This window comes from Cupressus sempervirens, chromosome 5, assembly GCF_028749045.1.
Source record: "Cupressus sempervirens isolate cs-2001-9-10 chromosome 5, ASM2874904v1, whole genome shotgun sequence".
NCBI lineage: Eukaryota > Viridiplantae > Streptophyta > Pinopsida > Cupressales > Cupressaceae > Cupressus > Cupressus sempervirens.
This window is the reverse complement of record NC_143122.1, coordinates 843,867,309-843,888,946: the sequence shown is the minus strand read 5'-3', so window position 1 is coordinate 843,888,946 and position 21,638 is coordinate 843,867,309. Positions and strand designations below refer to the sequence as shown.

The following is a 21,638-nucleotide window of genomic DNA, read 5'->3' as shown; positions in this document are numbered from 1 at the left end:
TTGGGGTCCCATTATAGGAAAAAATAGGAGATAGAACAGTAACCCATATGGTTGCTAGATATCCTAGAAAAACCATGCTCTTTCGTAGGAAACTCGTGTCCAAAGGTTTCAAAAGAATGTGCAAAACATTTAATATTCTTTTACATTAAAAAAATGCATTTTATTGTCCTAAAAAAACTTAATAGGTCATTGCTGATATGTACTTATGTTCTTCTTGCTTATTTGTATGACAGTTAAACATAGTAGGCTGATTGTATGTTATCATTGGCTGGCCCATCTTGTCCATAGTTAGAGAAGCTTATTTTTGTTGTGAATCCACTGCGTGTTGTGTAGGGGGAATGATAAAAAAACCAAGTAGAAAGAAGGATCTACTTTATATTATGCTATTAGTCAAATATCTATTTTAAAAATTGGCTTAGATATGCTATTTTATAAGTTTGGACATCTTGAAGTGACACAAAATTTTTTGAAGATGAGGTAGAAAAGACATCAATTGCTAAGAAAGATTTGGAGAATGAGCATAGATTGCTTGGATCAATGTATTGTCTAAAAAAGCATGACACAAGAGATTTCAACCGAGAATACCTAGACCAACACATTGTCCACAAAGTTATGACACAAGAAAGTTCAATGGAAGACTTTCTAAAAGAAAATGGAATCAAACACTCATTTCGCAAATAGCAAGCTTGGATTAGGAATTAAATTATGATCCAACAATTCATATTTTCTAAATTTGGAGTACAAATACATTGAAAAAAAATATAGCATGATAGCCTTGGTATGCTTAGAATAACCTATACAGTCAACTAAGAGAAACTGAAAAAGTTGACTTTAACACTCAAACCATCTAAAATCAATACTTATTGTTTTGTAACTATATATAATTATTGATGACTATTTCTTTTGTAAATTTTTTGTTTTATTAAATCAAGCTATGGCAATTACTTCCTTGAATTTCATGCTTGTTTAAGTTTTAGCTACTATGATGGCTTTGTTTATTTGGATATCCATGTTTAAAGCTTGGTTGCAGACAAATTCTGCAGTAGCATGTTTGCACCATTTGTTGGAAGGTCAACTACTGAATTTTAAAAGCCTTACCTCTACATACTAGATAGACATCTGTATGCTAGACAATAGTCTACCTTGGTTAGTTAAGCATGGTGAGCTTGTATTTTACTGTAGATTGTAGCATTTGATCAACATAACATTTATGCATTTTACTTATATCCCATTCACATTTTGTGTCATAATCATTATTGAAAGAAAGAATACCATATTGTTCAAGCCAATGGTAAGACAAACTCTTGACACAAAGTTTGGTCATTACTTGACTTGGCTTTAATATGTCTAGGGGAAGCACATGGTACAGGTGGTTGCAAGAAGAACCTCTTATAGAATTATCGCATGAATAAAGTATGAGACAAATCTCAAACCACATTGTGTGGTTCTTTGACCTTTCCTCTTATTTTCATAACTAGTGGTTGGTCTAAGTAAACTTTGTGTAGATCATTTACAAGGTCTAAGTAAACTTTGTGTAGATCATTTAGGGAGGACCTTGACTTGCCGTCATTTCTTATGCAAATAAGTTTAAATTTTCTTTCCACTTAATTTTTTTAAAGAATATAGTAAAAACCAATGAGCCCTTAATCTTCCAACATTTCTTTTAGTGAGTCTATTCTTTTCTCATATATTTCTATTTAAATAGAATAATTCAATTGTCACCATGGAGCTTCTGATGACATGAGAGACCATCATTCCTTAAGGAGAGATGTGATAAATATTCCTCATGGCATTCCCAATCAAAGAGAAATAGCACTGACCCAAGCTTATTCTGATCTATCTAGAAAAAATATTGTCTAAGTATCACAATCCTTCCATCACACCCCATTAACCCCGTCAACCAACTTTCAAAGTTATGTCAAGCCTTAGTGCCCAAGAATGTCTCCTCTTCTAGCTCAATAATCTATGCCCAATTTTAACTTAAATAGCTCAATGCTCTCTTGGAGCTATTTGGAATTTGGTAGATTCATGGTAGTGAGCTCTCCAATGAAAAGACTTCCATATGCTAGGGCCATAAAATATCTTATCAAGACTACTGCTCACCCAAGCACTATATTTGTTTAGGTATAAAGTTTAAACTGTGTGAATGTTTTTAGTCATGAATCGCTATCTCTATCTCAAGTCAGTATATACATTATTGAGACTTGCCTTAAATTATGCAAGCCGGTGATCCCTACAATGACCATAAATGTCTATAGAGGCTAGGGAATATGGATGCTATTAGAACTACATATAAAATTGATAGGCAGGATCCTAGCTTAGATGTTGCTAGTGAAACAATTGTAGATTCATCCCTAGTGTTCTGTAGCATGAACCCTTCCTATTCCAAGAGGCTCATTTGTGCTTCCATCATGGTAAATTTTTAGTAGCTTCATGAATGCAAGCTATATTATATTCTATTTTTTTTGTTGAGGAGCTCATCAACCTTCCTATTCTAGATTTTTTTATTTCACTGAAAAGCATAGATGATCTTATAGTAACCCGCTTAAGTCTACAATCTCTCCGTTCTATTGCTCTTCTTATGAGTTAGAGGTAAAAGTAAATAAATATGGTATGTTTTTAGATTATACTACAACAAAAGATTAGTTGAATTGATCTTCTTGGGTGATCTCTTAGGATGAAATATTGTGGAGCTGGGTGGATATATAAAGTATTAAAAAGTGTAAACTATTTGATTTACATTCAAGAAAACGGCTAGAGTTTTCGAGCTCATGAATTAAAAAATATACATGGGTTGTTCAATAAACATGTTGGAATTAGAATGATTTTATTAAGGTACACAAACTTGAAGTTTTGGGTGTTAATATATTTCAAATTTTCATTATGGATTTTTTTTGTTCTATATTATTTAAACTAAAGCTATCTAAGTAGATGCTTTACTTTCAACTTTTTCAACTTTAAGCTCTGGCCAATTTTTCAATTTACTTTCAATTCAATATTGATCTGAACAACGAAATATACGATAATCATGGAGATGGACTTGCGCTCTTCATGGCACCATTCGAACTGGAACCACCAGAGGACGCTTATGGTGGATTTCTTGGCTTGTTTAATGAGGAAAGCTTTAAACAATCATCTTATCAGATGGTTGCTATGCAGTGCGGAGTTTGATACATACAACAACGATTGGGATCCTGATGACAATCATGTTGGGATCGACGTCAATAGCATTTTCTCGAAGTTCATTTTTCTGCACAATACATCCAATCTATTCAATTGCTCTACACACCAAAATCTCACAAATGTGACATGGGATGCCTGGGTGGATTATGAGGGTCTAGAAAAGGTTCTGCACTTCTTTCTCTGCTATAATTCTTCTAAATCCAAAATTCTTCTATTTAACCACACAATAGATCTAAGCAACTGTCTACTAGAGTACATCAAGATTGGCTTCTCGGCTGCCACTGGAGAGTACAGAGAGACGCACATTGTAAAAGTTTGGAATTTTACTTCTGAATATTCGTGGGAAGTCAGACCTCCTGGTGAATTACTTAGAAATGGCAATGCAAATAGATTTTCTATGAAAGTTTATTTGATATGCGTGTTCTTCGTTGTTGTGGTCCTATGTGGCTTCATAGTTGTTCGCTGGTGGCAGCATTTCAGAAAAAGGGGAACAGAAGGTAAGGCTAGGGAAGAGAGCGATCAAGAGCTGGACGAATGCTGTTCTCATGGCCCCCGAAGCTTTTCCTATGCCGAGCTCAGTGCCGCGACACGAAATTTCTGCGAGAAAGAAAAGCTTGGACAAGGCGGCTTCGACAACGTTTACAAAGGAATCCTGCCCGGCACCGGGGAGGTGCTGGCTATGAAAAGAATAGCTCAGGGATCAAGACAAGGAAGAAAGGAGTAAGTCTCCAAAGTTCAAACAATCAGCAGGTTGAGACACCGTAATCTTTTGTGGCTTTTAGGATGGTGCCACGAAAAGAGAGAGTTACTTCTGGTCTACGAGTACTTGCCAAATGGGAGTTTGGATAAACACGTTTTTGGGGAAGAGGAGGATACGCTGGATTGGAGCCAAAGATATAGTATCGCCTGTGACATTGCCTCTACTCTTGTTTATCTCCACGATGAGTGGGACCAGTGTGTCATTCATCGAGACGTGAAGGCAAGCAACGTAATGCTGGATTCTGATTTCAATGCCAAGTTGGGTGATTTTGGTTTGGCGAGACTGATGGAACGTGACCAGGAGGCTTCCCATATGACCATGGTGGCGGGCACGTGGGGGTATGTTGCTCCAGAGTGCTACATAACAGGGAAAACCAGTCCAGAAGCTGACGTGTACAGCTTTGGGACGGTTACACTAGAAATTGCCTGCGGAAGGCAGCCAGTTGATCACAGCCTTGTAGAACACAATTGTTTCCCTTTTCTTGTCAACATCTATTGCATACTGGACCTTCTGATGTACGGACCACTTTCATTCGTAGATAGCATTCCTGACAAATATAACACATTTGTGGCATTTTCAAGCTATCCAGTTGTTGTCAAAATTGCATTTAAGATCTATAGAAATTATCCTTAAGAAATACAGTTGGGTTTTGTACATTTTTGTTTGTAGATTCAGAATTTCTCACATTTTGGGGCCCTATTCTTACAATGGTAAGGGATAAAAGTAGCATTGGGGACCTTAAATTACAAATGGAACAACAAACAAACTAAAAAATAGGTTTCCTCTTGTCTTATATTGCCTCAAAATAAAATAAAAAATAGATTTTCATTTGTCATTAAATGTTTAATTTTTTTAAAATTGTTTATCCATAAATTATTTCTAATTATTGATAATTTTTGTAATTTGGATAAATAAATGTAGATAATTTTAATAATCCTTATAGGACTTAGATTAGTTTGGTTTAAATTAAATATTTATGTCCTAAGATAAATGAGTAAAGATATAACAATTGAGCTTGTATGTTTGACAAAGATATAACTCTGTTATTGGCATGGGCTTTTGAGTTTTGTAGCTAGTAGACATCAATGGAGTTGTCTTTTCCTTAACTAATATGTTTTATGAAAACATTGCATATAGAGCATGACACTGGAACTATTATACTGCTACGTCCTAAGCTAAATGAGTAAAGACACAATAATTTAGTCTAAGACATTCAAAGTAAAGGTGTAGGTGGGAGCTTGTATGTTTAACAAAGACAGAAACCAAAAAAATCTTTATTTTTCAAATTTAAATAATAGAAACCAATGACTTAAGAATTCTAATCATAGAAAAACCAATGCAATGACCTCTCCTTTATCATAAAATCTAAAGACTGCACTATGAAATGGGGGAAATCATACCAGAGTTAAGCTCTGCTATAGTGGGAGAAAACGTTGCACAAATTTATCTACAAAATTGTATTTAAATAATCTATCAAAAACTCACAAATTTGATGACAACGAAAAATTACAGATAACTTTTGATAGTGACCCCAAAAGGAAAAAAAAATATCAAATCAATTTTCACTTTTGTTTACAGGGAACTTAGAAATCATCTTAGACTCTAGAATAGATCCAAAAGGTCTACAACAATTCACAAGAAATTTAGGAACAATCTGGAGCTATAAATGGAAAGGCATTCACCCACGACAGTTGTAACTATAGTATTAAATGTCATGTTTAAAAAGTATTAAGTAATCTTACATTGTCCTTGCATTTCAGTTGTCTATTTCATCTTTCCAGTCCACTCTAGCCTGGGCAATAAAAAAAAACATTACAATGTGTTAATAATTTTAAACTGCCATTTGTTCATTGGTTGGAATAGTTTTCTTTTAAAATTCTCAATAGATAAAATATAAAACCCCTAGCGAAATGCATACAGACTAATGAAAAAATAAGAATAATTAATAAAAATGAAATTAAAAATATGTATGCACTACATACTATAGGATAAATTTTATTGATTTGTGATATTGCTATCAAGATTTAACTGTGTAGTTTTTGAGTCAAACTTATTGTCCCATGATTCATGAGTAGTGATTCAACATGAATCCATCCCTCATTAGAATAAATAGAATTCTTGGTTTCTGAAATTAATAACTCTACATATTGTAGGAAAAACTGTTCTACTATCTTTTTGATTGAGGTTTTTTGTGTTTCACTTTTAATTTTTCTTAGTATCCTATTTGGTAACCATGCCACTTTCTTATATTTTTTCAAACCCATTGAGCTAAATAAAAAATAAATTAAATCGATGTAAATGCTCTCAACTCATTAGATTTTTTGTATTTTTGCATGGCTCTAGTAATGATTTACTCTACAAAGAAATCCCTATATATCTTACGCCAAAACTTGCAATCCATCAAGTAGTCTCTTGAAGTGTAAATAAATGCTCATATGATGATAATATTTTTGGAAACAATTCAATATATTTTGTTGCTCATTTTAGCATTTGACAAAATATATACATGCTTAGGTCTTTGCATGGATTTCGATTTGGAATTGCTTAAGATTTGTTTTTTAATTATTTTTTTCCTAGTATACAACATCAAAATATTTACAAACATGGTAAATTCTGAGTCTATTATAATTCAATTTTGTGCATTTTGCCAATAAATGTTTTCCAACATCAACCATCTATCAAAAAAATTTGCATGCATGTTGACATTTTCTCAACTCACTCAATGAGTACATTTTTGTTTGTAGATTCAGAATTTCTCACATTTTGGGGCCCTATTCTTACAATGGTAATGGATAAAAGTAGCATTGGGGACCTTAAATTACAAATGGAACAACAAACAATCTAAAAAATAGGTTTCCTCTTGTCTTATGTTGCCTCAAAATAAAATAAAAAATAGATTTTCATTTGTCACAAGGGAGATTAGAGATCGAGGTTTTTCAGAGGCTCTTGGCAAGGCTGAATCCCTTACTTCTAGAGCTCTAGAAGAATGGGAACTTTGAGAGGAAATTTTTTGGAAGCAAATAGCTAGAGTTGATTGGCTCTAGGAAGGTGATCGTAACACTGCCTTTTTCCATAAAACAGTGCAATCTCACCGAAATCAGAGCACTATCTCTTCTTTGGTTAATTCTCAAGGTATCCAACTGAATTCCTTTGCAGCTTTGTTCCAGGAGGCTATTTGGTACTTCTCTACCCTCTTCTCTGAGGACTCTCCTCCTGCTGATAATAAAGAAAATCTTATTTTGTCCTGTATTCCTTCCCTTATCACTCAAGAAATGAATGATTATCTCATGCGTCCTATTTCTTTGGAAGAGCTGGAGGAGGTGGTCTTTGGCATGCCTAAGGGGAAGGCTCCTGGTCCTGATGGCTTTCCAGTTGAATTCTTTCAGGAATTTTGGGACATCATTAATCATGATTTGTTGGAGGTGGTTAAAGAATCCTATGCTAGCAAGCAGATGCTTTGAGCTTTGAACTCTACATTCTTGACTCTTATTCCTAAGAGAGAGGGTGCTAATCAATTGGAGTGTTTTAGACCAATTGCCTTATGTAATGTGGTTACAAAGTTATTACTAAGTTGATTTCTGAGAGATTGAAAAGGTGGCTTCTTGTTATTATCTTAGAAGAACAAGGTGGTTTTTTTGCTGGTAGACAAATTTTGGATGGGGTGGTTATTGCTACTGAGGCTATTCACTCTATGGCTACTTCCAGGGAGAGATCCATGTTTGTTAAGCTGGATATGGCTAAGGCCTACGATAGAGTTAAATGGAGCTTCCTAAGGAGTATTCTTCTTTCTTTTGGATTTAGCTCTGACTGGGTGAGTTGGATTATGAGTTGTGTTACTTCTGCCTCTTTTTCAGTTCTTATTAATGGTCAACCTTCTCAACTATTTGGTGCTTCTAGAGGCCTCCGCTAGGGTGACCCTCTCTCCCCATATCTATTCATCATCATGGCTGAAGGCTTGGGCAGATTCATTAAGCATCAGGTGTCCCAGAATTCTATTCAAGGCTGGCGATGGGGTAATGGCTTACCTTCTCTTTCCCATCTTCAATTTGTTGATGATTCTGCTCTTGTTGGTCTAGCTAGGATCAAGGAAGTTGAAGCCTTGCGACATGCTTTGGACGTTTATTTGGTAGCTTTAGGCCAGAAAGTTAATGAGCACAAATCTTCCATTTACTTTTTTAACACTCCTAATTCTATTCAGCACAGGATTGTTGGTATCCTACAGTTTCAGATAGGATCACTTCCTTTGACTTATCTTGGCATCCCTATTGCTGTTTCCAGGAAGCCACATCTCTTTTGGAAAAATTTGATTAACAAGCTTCAGGATAAGGTAAATCATTGGACTCATAGATGGCTTTCTACTGCTACCCGGGTTACTCTTCTTCAAGCTGTTATCCAAGCTCTTCCTACTTATCGAAGCATGGTTCACACTGCACCTATTTACTTTCTCAAGGATTTTGATGCTCTTTCTCGACAATTCCTTTGGAGTGGTAATTTGCGTAGTACTAAATGGAGCCTAGTTAATTGGGCAACTGTTTGTAGGCCTAAAAAGGAGGGTGGTCTTGGTCTTCGATCTGCTCTATTGAGTAGTCAAGCTTTGGCTGCTAAACTTTATTGGCGATGGTGCTCTGGACAACATCAACTTTGGGCTCATATTATCACTCATAAATATTTTCATGGTGCTGATCCTTGCTCTATTTTTGCACTTCCTCTTGAAGGTCGTGGCTCAATGGTTTGGCATACTTTGAAGACAAGTGCAATGTTGGTAAAGAGGGGTCTATTTTGGATATGTAAAGGAGGTTCTCAGGCTTTGTTTTGGTCTGATGCTTGGGATGGATTCCCTTCCATTTTATCCATATACCCTCATCTTCAAACTCTTTGTGACTCTTTTCTTGCCGCTGGATGGGATAAAGTGGCTCATTACAAGACTCCTTATCAATTGGGACCTGTTGTTCATTACAGATGGAAGCATTCTTCTGATTGGCCTCCTGGCGGTACAGACATGGATCGTCAGGAGCTTTCTCAAATTCTAGCCTCTAGAGAGTGTTCTTCTTTGCTTGGTCCAGATGTTTTGGCTTGGGGCGGTACCTTGTCTAGTAAATATCATGTCTCTGCTGGGTATCAAGAGATAACTAGACAATTATTTGGGGATGCTGAGGTCCCTTGGTGGAAGCAAGTTTTGAATAAATTTTCTTGGTCCAAGTGCAATTTTTTCATGTGGCTAGTGGCTCACAACCGTTGTCTTACCTGGGATAATCTTTGTAAATGTGGATTTCAGGGCCCCTCTTATTGTGTTTTGTGTGGTAATGGAGAGGAGTCTGTCTCCCATCTGTTCTTCCATTGCTCCTATTCTACTCAGATATGGCACCTTTGGTGGAGCACTTGGGGTTGCTCTTGTCGGCATGCTTCCTCTTTGCCTGAGTTTTGGGCCCGCTTGGGTACTGCTCCCTCCAAGTCTTCTTTTCTCCATGCTGCTTGGATTGCTGGCCCATCTTTCATACTTTGGCATATTTGGTTGGAGAGGAATCTTTACATATTCCAAGATGTTTGGCTTGGTGTTTTGCATCTTTGGTGGAAAATATCACATTCTCTTCAGGAAACTATTCTTGTGAAGTGTGAGCTTGATGGGGGTATGGATCCGGTTGATCTTGCTATCTGTAATCGCCTCAATTTTCATCTGCAGGATGGGATGGCAGCTCATAGGTTTCCTTCTATGTCCAGGCAGCTTCACCATCAAAGGAAGGGTCGGGTTAACTGGGATGGGCACTGGACTCCTCCTCCCTGTGGAGTTCTGAAAATTAACACTGATGGTTCTTCCCGTGGGAATCCTAGTCCGGATAGTATTGGCGGAGTGGCTTGTTGTAGTTTTGGGGATGTTAAATTTTTCTTCTCAGTTCATAAGGGTGATTATACTAACAATCTCATGGAAGCTCAGGCTATTTTATATGCTGTGGAATAGTGTTGCTTGCGGGGATGGAGTAAGATTATCTGTGAGTCTGATTCCCAGGTGCTGGTGAACATGCTTTCTTCGCAAGAGCTTGAGGATGTTAGTTGGTAGCTGGCCACTGTTGTTAAGCAGATTCTTTTCTTCTCTTCCTCTTTTCAGTTCATTAGGTTCACGTATATTCCTCATGAATGGAATAGAACTGCTGATTGTTTAGCCAAATGGGCATCTAGTCATGATCCGAGTTGGAATATTAGGGAAAGGAGGCAACTATCCTTTGAGATGGTGCAAGAATTTGATGATCTTGTTGCTCAGGATCGAGCTCCTTGTTGAGCTCTCCTTGTTGTATTTCTTTCTGTCTTAATAAATTTTTACCCCTCTTTTTGCCAAATGTTTAATTTTTTTAAAAAAATTTATTCGTAAATTAATTCTAATTATTGATAATTTTTGTAATTTGGATAAATAAATGTAGATAATTTTAATAATCCTTATAGGACTTAGATTAGTCTGGTTTAAATTAAATATTTATGTCCTAAGATAAATGAGTAAAGATATAATAATTGAGCTTGTATGTTTGACAAAGATATAACTCTGTTATTGGCATGGGCTTTTGAGTTTTGTAGCTGGTAGACATCAATGGAGTTGTCTTTTTCTCAACTAATATGTTTTATGAAATCATTGCATATAGAGCATGACACTGGAACTATTATACTGCTACGTCCTAAGCTAAATGAGTAAAGACACAATAATTTAGTCTAAGACATTCAAAGTAAAGGTGTAGGTGGGAGCTTATACGTTTGACAAAGATATAACTCTGCTATTGGCATGGGCTTCTGAGTGTTGTAGGTGGTAGACATCAATGGAGCTATCCTATTATTAAATGATATGTTTTAAGAAATCATTGCATATAGAGCATGACATTATTGGAACTATTATACTATTCATAGCCTATGAATATGTTTTTGCTACTATTCTTGATTTCCTCTTCATGACCTCTTGACTCCACATGTCATATACAGGCTTGTTTCTCTTCACAAGAGTGCACATATACTTACAGGTCAAGCATGTTAAATACTCCTATTGTCTAAGACTATAAAGCTTAACACATAGAAAAATAATATTTAATTACAATATGTGTAATTCTAGTTTCTATGATATTACAATTTCCATCAGAGGTCCTACTGATTCCATTTGTCCTTCCTCATTAATAAAACTAAATTGGTATGCCCCTATGCTTCCATTAACATTTGTAAGAACCATGCGATCTTGAACAACACTATAGCCATGATTTTTGTCAAGTCTTCCCTCATTTTACATGTTATCACAAGTACCTACAAGTAAAATTTCATCCAATTTAAAGTTCAGTGCTATATGCATTATCTTCAATTCCATTCCTAGACTTCTTAAGATGTCCCTATGATGCACCTGCATCATGAACTTCATGAATAATTTCTACATTTGATGTTTTTTCCATGCTTAATGTCCAATTTTTTTTATAATTTGAATCATTGTGCTAAGATGGGAGCTCTAATTTTGTAAAAAAGTAGGCTTCGTCAAGATCAATAAAAGCTTTTAAAGTAATAGCATAGAAGAAACTAAAGAAAAGAAATGAATTCTTGTAAGTAAAAGGATCCTAGGAACCTGTGCAAAGGAGAAGAAAATACATGTCAATTGAATTACAAGAACGTAATCATTGATAATGAGGACAATTTTTCCATAGAAAGCCAAATTATAATATTGCTAAGAGGGTTTTACAATATAATCATTTGTTAATAAAGAAGGCAAATTTTAAATTCTAGAAAAACTGAGAAAGATGTAATTTAGAGGCTGATCATATTATGATTTATGATGAATCCATAAAGGCTAGATTTCTATTCTTCTCTTAATATATATCGATAGAGAAATCTAGAAACCCCTTGGATCATGTATTTTGGGTCCCATTATAGGAAAAAATAGGAGATAGAATAGTAGCCCATATGGTTGCTCCATATGCTAGAAAAACCATGCTCTTTCGTAGGAAACTCGTGTCCAAAGGTTTCAAAAGAATGTGTAAAACATTTAATGTTCTTTTACATAAAAAATGCATTTTATGGTCCTAAAACAACTTAATAGGTCATTGCTCATATGTACTTATGTTCTTCTTGCTTATTTGTATGATAGTTAAACATAGTAGGTTGATTGTATGTTATCATTGGCTGGCCCATCTTGTCCATAGTTAGAGAAGCTTATTTTATTTTTGTGAATCCACTGCGTGTTGTGTAGGGGGAATGATAGCAAAACCAACTAGAAAGAAAGATCTACTTTATATTATGCTATTAGTCAAATATCTATTTTAAAAATTGTCATAGATATGCTATTTTATAAGTTTGGACATCTTAAAGTGACACAAAAAATTCTGAAGATGAGGTAGAAAAGACATCAATTGCTAAGAAAGATTTGGAGAATGAGCATAGATAGCTTGGATCAATGTATTGTCCAAAAAAGCATGACACAAGAGATTTCAATAGAGTATACCTAGACCAACACATTTTCCACAAAGTTATGACACAAGAAAGTTCAATGGAAGACTTTCTAAAAGAAAATGGAATCAAACACTCATTTCCAAAATAGCAAGCTTGGATTAGGAATTAAATTAAGATCCAACAATTCATATTTTCTAAACTTGGAGTACAAATACATTGAAAAAAAATATAGCATGATAGCCTTGGTATGCTTAGTATAACCTATACAGTCAACTAAGAGAAATTGAAAAAATTGACTTTAACACTCAAACCATCTAAAATCAATCCTTATTGTTTTGTAACTATATATAATTATTGATGACTACTTCTTTTGCAAATTTTTGGTTGTATTGAATCAAGCTATGGAAATTACTTCCTTGAATTTCATGCTTTTTTAAGTTTTAGCTACTATGATGTCTTTGTTTATTTGGATATCCATGTTTAAAGCTTGGTTGCAAACAAATTCTGCAATAGCATGTTTGCACTATTTGTTGGAAGGTCAACTACTAAATTTTAAAAGCCTTACCTCTACATTCTAGATAGACATCTATATGCTAGACAATAGTCTGCCTTGGTTAGTTAAGCATGGTGAGCTTGTATTTTACTGTAGATTTTAGCATTTGATCAACAAAACATTTATGCATTTTACTTATATCCCATTCATATTTTGTGTCATAATCATTATTGAAAGCATGAATACCATATTGTTCAAGCCAATGGTAAGACAAACTCTTGACACAAAGTTTGGTCATTACTTGACTTGGCTTTAATATGTTGAGGGGAACCACATGGTACAAGTGGTTGCAAGCAGAACCTCTTATAGAATTATCGCATGAATAAAGTATGAGACAAATCTCAAACCACATTGTATGGTTCTTTGACCTTTCCTCTTATTTTTATAAGTAGTGGTTGGTCAATAAAAAAAGGGGATGTTTGGTTTAATGTTTAAATACTAATAGTTTCCAACTAGACTTTACAAGGTCTAAGTAAACTTTGTGTAGATCATTCAGGGAGGACCTTGACTTGCCATCATTTCTTATGCAAATAAGTTTAAATTTTTTTTCCACTTAATTTTTCTATAGAATATAGTAAAAACCAATTAGTCCATAATCTTCCAACATTTCTTTCAGTGAGTCTATTATTTTCTCATATATTTCTATTTAAATAGAATAATTCAATTTTCACCATGGAGCTTCTCATTACATGGGAGACCATCATTCCTTAAGGAGAGATGTGATAAATATACCTCATGGCATTCCCAATCAAAGAGAAATAGCACTGACCCAAGCTTATTCTGATCTATCTAGAAAAAATAGTGTCTAAGTATCACAATCCTTCCATCACACCCCATTAACCCCGTCAACCAACTTTCAAAGTTATGTCAAGCCTTAGTGCCCAAGAATGTCTCCTCTTCTAGCTCAATAATCTATGCCCAATTTTAACTTAAATAGCTCAATGCTCTCTTGGAGCTATTTGGAATTTGGTAGATTCACGGTAGTGAGCTCTCCAATGAAAAGACTTCCATATGCTAGGGCCATAAAATATCTTCTCAAGACTACTGCTCACCCAAGCACTATATTTGTTTAGGTATAAAGTTTAAACTCTGTGAATGCTTTTAGTCATGAATCACTATCTCTATCTCAAGTGGGTATATACATTATTGAGACTTTCCTTAAATTATTCAAGCCGGTGATCCCTACAATGACCATAAATATCTGTAGAGGATAGGGAATATGGATGCTATTAGAACTACATATAAAATTGATAGGAAGGATCCTAGCTTAGATGTTGGTAGTGAAACAATTGTAGTTTCATCCCTAGTGTTTTGTAGCATGAACCCTTCCTATTCCAAGAGGCTCATTTGTGCTTCCATCATGGTAAATTTTTAGTAGCTTCATGAATGCAAGCTATATTATATTCTATTTTTTTGTTGAGGAGCTCATCAACCTTCCTATTCTAGATTTTTTTATTTCACTGAAAAACATAGATGATCTTATAGTAACTCGCTTAAGTCTACAATCTCTCCATTATATTGCTCTTCTTATGAGTTAGAGGTAAAAGTAAATAAATGTGGTATGTTTTTAGATTATACTACAACAAAATATTAGTTGAATTGATTTTCTTGCGTGATCTCTTAGGATGAACTATTGTGGAGCTGGGTGGATATATAAAGTAATAAAAAGTGTAAACTATTTGATTTACATTCAAGAAAATGGCTAGAGTTTTTGAGCTCATGAATTAGACAATATACATGGGTGGTTCAATAAACATGTTGGAATCAGAGTGATTTTATTAAGGTAGACAAACTTGAAGTTGTGGGTGTTAATATATTTCAAGTTTTCATTATGGATTTCTTTTGTTCTATATTATTTAAACTAAAGCTATCTAAGTAGATGCTTTACTACAAATTGTTTTCATGGATTGACTACAATTGGGTATACATTATTTTGTGTGGGAATTCCTTAACGGGAAAGTGCAGTCTCTTTATGACCACAATTATCACATGCTAATAACTATATCTATCTACTATTCCTAGAACATCAACTTCTAGAACTAAATACACACTAGTTTGGATAAAAATTACTTTATCCGACTGAATGGATTCTACTGTTGTGATAGAAATCCAAAAACCTAAAACTAGTGTTTATAGCTTGTCAAAACTATTCAGATGCATCCTCCTTCGAATAGGAATGACAATGCTCGACTTAAACCAACAAGTATTCGGTATAAACTGCTCTTACTTTGAAGGCCTTGTGCATCCAGTGAGATTTTATGCAACTTGCAACAAAAAAATTATATTATATTGGCTATTTTCTTCCTACACCCTTACTACACCTTTCTTCGCTATTTTCTTCCTCTTCACATCTCCCTATCATTGCTCCACAACCCCACTTCTCTTTCTTGTTCACAATAGCCTACCTAATTTCCAATGCACTCCCTTATTTTATTACACTCAATTTGGCTTGTTTTTAAGTTCTTTAAAAATTTCTTCCATCATCTTCCCTATGAAAATTCAACTTCTACTTGATGTGTATTTTTGTGTTTAGAATTTGAGTTTAATGGTCTTCTTGGCCAACAATCTAAAATTGATTCAATAAATTAGTTACTTTTAAAGGCTTTCAGTCTTGGCATATGTGGTGATGAAAAATACTTGTCATGACTGTGTTTACTTCCACATTAGGTGTACATGTGTACAAGGTCAATTGTAGCTAAAATCTTTCTCTGTTGTTGTATGTGCATACCCATTTCCAAAGCCTCAAGTCAGCACATGTAGAGAACATACTTTTAAAGGCATTTTAATTAGAGTTTAGTTCTTTTAAAACTATCAAAAGCTTTACCCTTTTAAGAAACATTTGAAACCATGTATTAAAGTTTACAATTAAAACAAGTCTCAATTCCATCTAATTTGTGTCAACATCTATCTGATGAGCATGCAATCTTGAGTGCAAGATGTGTAAAGCTACCAAAGCCTATCACCATCTATCCACATGCAAGTCTCAAGTCATCATCAATGTTCCTACTCATTGAATCAGTCTGCCTTGCTCCCTTCTTGTATCTCTTATTTGTAAAACCTTAGACTATTATTTTTCCTTATTTTAAAAGGTGCTAGCTCAATGGATGATCCCCTGCATTACAAGCAAGGGATGGTGGTTCAAATCCATCATGCCTTAACATGAATTAATTAATTACGTTGCAATATATATATATATATATATATATATATATATATATATATATATATATATAGAACTTATTATTTTCATACCATCTTTTCTCTAACTATTTTCAAGAAGAAAATAAGCGAGATTGAAGACGTTTCTATAAGGAAAAAATTAAAATTATCTCTAAGACACAATAATAGTGTTGTTCCTTATTGTCTTTCTCAGACAATAGTCTAAGACACTCACTTAAAGACAATACTTAAGACAATACACAACTCTCTTTTTGTCTCCATTTACAACAATTTACTCAAAAATTATCTCCAATATTTTCTTAAAACCCCCCTTCATGTTGTAGTGATCACCCAATGTCCTAACCTTTAAAAAAAAGATTCATCTTCCATTTTGATCAAAAGAGAGGGACCTCAGCTCCTTTAAGTTCTCTTGTTTTCTAGGAAATTCCAGATCATAATACTAGAGAAAACAAATTGACGATGTTATAGGGGAAATTGGACGTTTATGATATCAGCATTTTGTGGGCCATGCCTACTCGCTTTGAAAAGACTAAACTTGCGGAACGTTGCAACACAAACCGCCGAGAATTTCAACGTATTCAATGTGTTTCTTTAGTAATGCCCAAAGGCATTCCACAACAAATTCTATAGCGGATGACATCGAAAATATTTCTCTTGCACGCTCTTTATGATATGTCAACGTCAACGAAGACCTCGATGCGTTTCGTCGAAGTTTTATCGTGACTAGCAATTTCCCAGGGCTTATCCGTCACAAAACAATAATGAACTTTAACGCAACACGGAGAGGCCTATCTGTTCGTTGGTAGGCCAAAATGGAATCATCCGACCAACTGCAATAAATGCTTAACTTCTATGTGTTTTCTAGGAAATGCCGAATCATAAAATACGTTAGTTATCTAGAGAGAACAAACTAACGAGGCATTTAACGTTTTGTAGAAACAACTCGACTTATATGCCATCTACCGTCTTGTGCACCATGCCCGCCTGCCTTCATAAAGACTGAAATCTAATATCCAACGAGAAGGCCATGTTTTTCACAATTAGTTTGTACTTCGTTAGAATATTCACAAGGATTTCCACCAAGAATTATACGTTGCTTGATATCAAAAAGAGTTTTCTTGGGCTTTGATCCTTACGTCCACGAAGAGCTCGATGAAACCTGCGGGCCATCGAAGGTCCATCCCGACTAACGAATTGGCAGGTCCTAATCCTGTAAGATAATAATGAAGAGAAAAGGAAAAAGGAAAGGAAAGGAGGTTTTATTGTCCACGACACTATGCCATAGTTTTTGGGTTTATGCATGGTGATAGTGATATGGGACTACCTCGTACTCTTTTTCGAGAGGCGCTTGGCGCTAAAATGAGGCGTACATACCCTACCCCCCAGTGAGATTTGAACTTGTGACCTCTCTTTCAAGAGTACAAGTTTTCCACCACTAGGCCAACTCAGGCTGTACCTATGTGTTCGTTCCTATCTCGAAATGGAATCGGTTGAACAATTGCAATAGCCTTCTTCCTATGAAAGGCACTACAAAATATAATTGCTAACAAATTACCCTCAGAGACCCTCTAAATCACATACTAGGATGGCTAAATTCACTCACCGTACACGGGCCTTCCTTTTCTTAACCTGTGTTGCTCTTTTCCTATTATCATCGCATCCAGGAAACTTTGCTTTTAGCTTCCCTCCTCTAACAGGTATAGAAAGGAAAAATGATGCCACATATCAAGAGAGTAATCAAAGAGCCCTGCAGCTTACACGAAATGAAGCATCAGGGAACCTTAAGAACAGTTCTGGCTGGGCATTTTATACTGACCGTATTTCGCTATGGAATAGGTCTACTGGGGCTCTGGCCAATTTTTCAACTTACTTTCAATTCAATATTGATCTGAACAACGAAATATACGATAATCATGGAGATGGACTTGTGCTCTTCATGGCACCATTCGAACTGGAACCACCAGAGGACGCTTATGGTGGATTTCTTGGCTTGTTTAATGAGGAAAGCTTTAAACAATCATCTTATCAGATGGTTGCTGTGGAGTTTGATACATACAACAACGATTGGGATCCTGATGACAATCATGTTGGGATCGACGTCAATAGCATTTTCTCGAAGTTCATTTTTCCGCTCATTACATCCAGTGTATTTAATCGCTCTACACACCAAAATTTGACAAACGCGACATGGGATGCCTGGGTGGATTATGACGGTGTAGAAAAGGTTCTGCACTTCTTTCTCTGGTATAATTCTTCTAAACGCAAAATCCCTCTATTTAACCATACAATAGATCTGAGCAACTGTCTACCAGAGTACATCAAGATTAGCTTCTCGGCTGCCACTGGAGAGTACACAGAGACACACACCGTAAAAGTTTGGAATTTTAGTTCTGAATATTAGTGGGGAGTCGGACCTCCTGGTGAATTACTTAGAAATGGCAATGCAAACAAATTTTCTGTGAAAGTTTATTTGATATGCGTGTTCTTCGTTGTTGTGGTCCTATTTGGCTTCATAGTTGTTCGTTGGTGGCAGTATTTCAGAAAAAGGGGGAGAGAAGGTAAGGCTAGGGAAGAGAGCGATCCAGAGCTGGACGAATACTGTTTTCATGGCCCCCAAAGCTTTTTCTACGTCGAGCTCAGTGTCGCGAAAGGAAATTTCTGCGAGAAAGAAAAGCTTGGACAAGGCGGCTTCGGCAGTGTTTACAAAGGAATCCTGCCTGGCACCGGGGAGGCACTGGCTGTGAAAAGAATAGCTCAAGGATCGAGACAAGGAAGAAAGGAGTATGTCTCCAAAGTTCAAACAATCAGCAGGTTGAGACACCGTAATCTTGTGCGGCTTTTAGGATGGTGCCACGAAAAGGGAGAGTTACTTCTGGTCTACGAGTACTTGCCAAATGGGAGTCTGGATAAACACATTTTTGGGGAAGAGGAGGATATGCTGGATTGGAGCCGAAGATATAGTATCGCTTGTGACATTGCCTCTGCTCTTGTTTATCTCCATGAAGAGTGGGACCAACGTGTCGTTTATCGAGACATGAAGGCAAGCAACGTAATGTTGGATTCTGATTTCAATGCCAAGTTGGGTGATTTTGGTTTGGCGAGACTGATGGAACTTGACCAGGAGGCTTCCCATACGACCATGGTGGCGGACACGCGGGGGTATGTTGCTCCAGAGTGCTCCATAACAGGGAAAACCAGTCCAAAAGCTGACGTGTACAACTTTGGGGCAGTTAAACTAGAAATTTCCTGTGAAAGGTGGCCGATTGATCACAGCCTTCTGGTCAACATCTATTGCATACTGGACCTTTTGATGTACGGACCACTTTCATTCGTAGATAGCATTCCTGACAAATATAACACATCTGTGGCATTTTCAAGCTATCCAATTGTTGTCGAAACTGCATTTGGGATCTATAGAAATTATTCTTAAGAAATACAGTTGGGTTTTGTATATTTTCTCTGTTGCCTTGTCCACCTAAATTTATCCTATTTTTTCTTGTAGGATTAGGTGTTTCAGGAACACGGTCTGTTGTTCTTGAATTTTCATTCTGGCGACTCATTTCCACAAATACAGGTAATGCTTGATTGTACCTAGCACTTATTCAAAATCAACTTCATGTCTCCCTTGTGTTTCAAAATGAGATACTTCATCGGATGTTTGTTGACGAGGAATTCTATCCCTATTTTGTAATTCCAATTCTTGTATTAGCAATCATGCCCTTCTTCTAGCATAATTTAGTCGTCGGACTTCATTTTTCCTTCTTCTTTCTTCTTCTCTTTTAGCTTGTGTCATTTGTTCTTCTCGTTGTCTATGATACTCTCTTTGGTATTCTCTCTGGTATGCTCTTTGTTGCTCCATTTGGTATTGTCTTCTTTCTTGATCCGATTGGAAATTCATACTTGATTTATTCATTTCTATGAAATAAATTCGTAACCAAACGTTAAAAAAATAGTAGATTTAGTAAATTATTTTTTATAAAATTGGTTTAAAATATCACATTAATTTAATGGCATTGCACTTTAGATAAGATAGATATTTATTCATTTCTAATTAATAGTTTAACAATTCACAAATACATATAGGAGGAACTTTTTTGTGTAGATAAGATCTAAAAATATACTAAATACCAAATAGTCTTGTATGTATAATACTAAATTTATTTAAGACAAAGGAAAAATAACATACGTTCATCAAAATTGATAAGTCGAATACACAAATTAATAAAAAAAATTGATAATGTCAAATAATATGACTCCTAGATTTCATTATAGTGATGCAGAAACATGTGGAATTAATCAGTGAGGAAAAGGTTATTTTCGCCATCAATGTGCTCTTCATCATAGCAGATGTCTTTCATAAATTCAAAGAACCCAAATGATTTCTTCCATGCGTCATGAATTTCCTTTGTATATTGTCCCATCTGCAAGATTTAAGAATCTTGGACACCTCGATCATGAAAGCTCGCATTATGAATTTCATCTGTAATTTTTTTACAAGACTCAGAAATGATTGTTCCCAAACTATCCAAATAATTTTGAACAATTTGGCTTGATTGCACTAAGTCGTTTGAAAGAGAAGAAGATTTGTTTGATTCTTCCTTATTGACATAATTCTACGCATTTAATTTCTTTTAACAAAAACCTTATATCTTCTTAATATTATTTATATAATGTTCTAATCTTTGATTTAAAAATTTAATAGTAAAACCTAACTTCAAATATTAAGGAGAAAATAGATAACATTTCATGAAATATTGTTTTTTATTTTCGTCATAGTTTGATAGACGTTAAAATTGAGATTTATAAGTAGAATAAAATTTATAAAAAATAAAAGACATTCTTAAATATAAAATTTAAATTTCCTAATCTATCATTTTATTTAAATGTGTATTAATCTTTCAGACTTAGTTGATAGATCTAATTGAACTTTTCTAATCTATTTTAATATAAGGTTGAAATTTATAAATTTGAGAAAATTTGAAAAGAATATTAGACATTATATCAAGGCCTAGGACCTACTTCTTACATATATCACAAGACAAGGTAGAGACCATGTAGTTTCTATTCTAACAAAGCTTTTAAGAATTAATTTTTCATAAATTTTGTTCCTTAAAAATACATAACTAAATGATACCTATAATTTTAAACTTTCTTTTATTATCAAGCAATATAAAATTATTTTCCCATAAGTCTATTCTCAAAGGATGCATAACAACAATACAATAATATTGATCAATCAATATAACATGAAAAATAGTATAATCTAAAATTTTATATATTAAAAATGATCTATCTATTAAAAAGATTACTACTCATTAATAAAAATTAATGTATCATGCATTATAAATATATAAATTAATTATAATTGTACATGTGTATCTATGTTTATTTATCTAAACTTGGATGTTTGATAAACTATATAATGGATTGGTTTCAAATTAATTTTCTATTTCTTAAAAAAATAATTCCTATTTTTATTAAAAAGTTTCCTTAAAGTATTAGATTTAAATTGCTTCATGATGTATAATGAGCTTATCTAAATTATTCTACTACTATTTA

General features: G+C 34.8%; 2 protein-coding genes across 2 annotated transcripts; both read left to right on the top strand.

The window, feature by feature from the left end:
* Positions 1-3,028: 3,028 nt before the first annotated feature.
* LOC149558508 (L-type lectin-domain containing receptor kinase IX.1-like) lies at positions 3,029-16,885 on the top strand. Its single transcript, XM_089830869.1, has 4 exons — positions 3,029-3,853; positions 3,983-4,531; positions 16,548-16,653; positions 16,770-16,885. Exons 1-4 carry the CDS (start codon positions 3,029-3,031, stop codon positions 16,883-16,885), a joined length of 1,596 nt encoding a protein of 531 aa, XP_089686995.1.
* Positions 16,886-17,664: 779 nt separating this feature from the next.
* Positions 17,665-19,509, top strand: LOC149558507 (L-type lectin-domain containing receptor kinase IX.1-like). Its single transcript, XM_089830868.1, has 2 exons — positions 17,665-18,303; positions 18,481-19,509. Exons 1-2 carry the CDS (start codon positions 17,665-17,667, stop codon positions 19,507-19,509), a joined length of 1,668 nt encoding a protein of 555 aa, XP_089686994.1.
* Positions 19,510-21,638: the final 2,129 nt, after the last annotated feature.

Excerpts from the sequence above, each read along its gene's own strand:
- LOC149558508 (XM_089830869.1), top strand. The coding sequence starts at position 3,029 with ATGGAGATGGACTTGCGCTCTTCATGGCACCATTCGAACTGGAACCAC. Across the intron at positions 4,532-16,547 it reads TGGCATTTTCAAGCTATCCA|GGGAAATTGGACGTTTATGA; the intron begins GTTGTTGTCAAA and ends ACGATGTTATAG. Across the intron at positions 16,654-16,769 it reads AAACCGCCGAGAATTTCAAC|ACCTCGATGCGTTTCGTCGA; the intron begins GTATTCAATGTG and ends ACGTCAACGAAG.
- LOC149558507 (XM_089830868.1), top strand. The coding sequence starts at position 17,665 with ATGGCTAAATTCACTCACCGTACACGGGCCTTCCTTTTCTTAACCTGT. Across the intron at positions 18,304-18,480 it reads ATTATGACGGTGTAGAAAAG|TGGGGAGTCGGACCTCCTGG; the intron begins GTTCTGCACTTC and ends TCTGAATATTAG.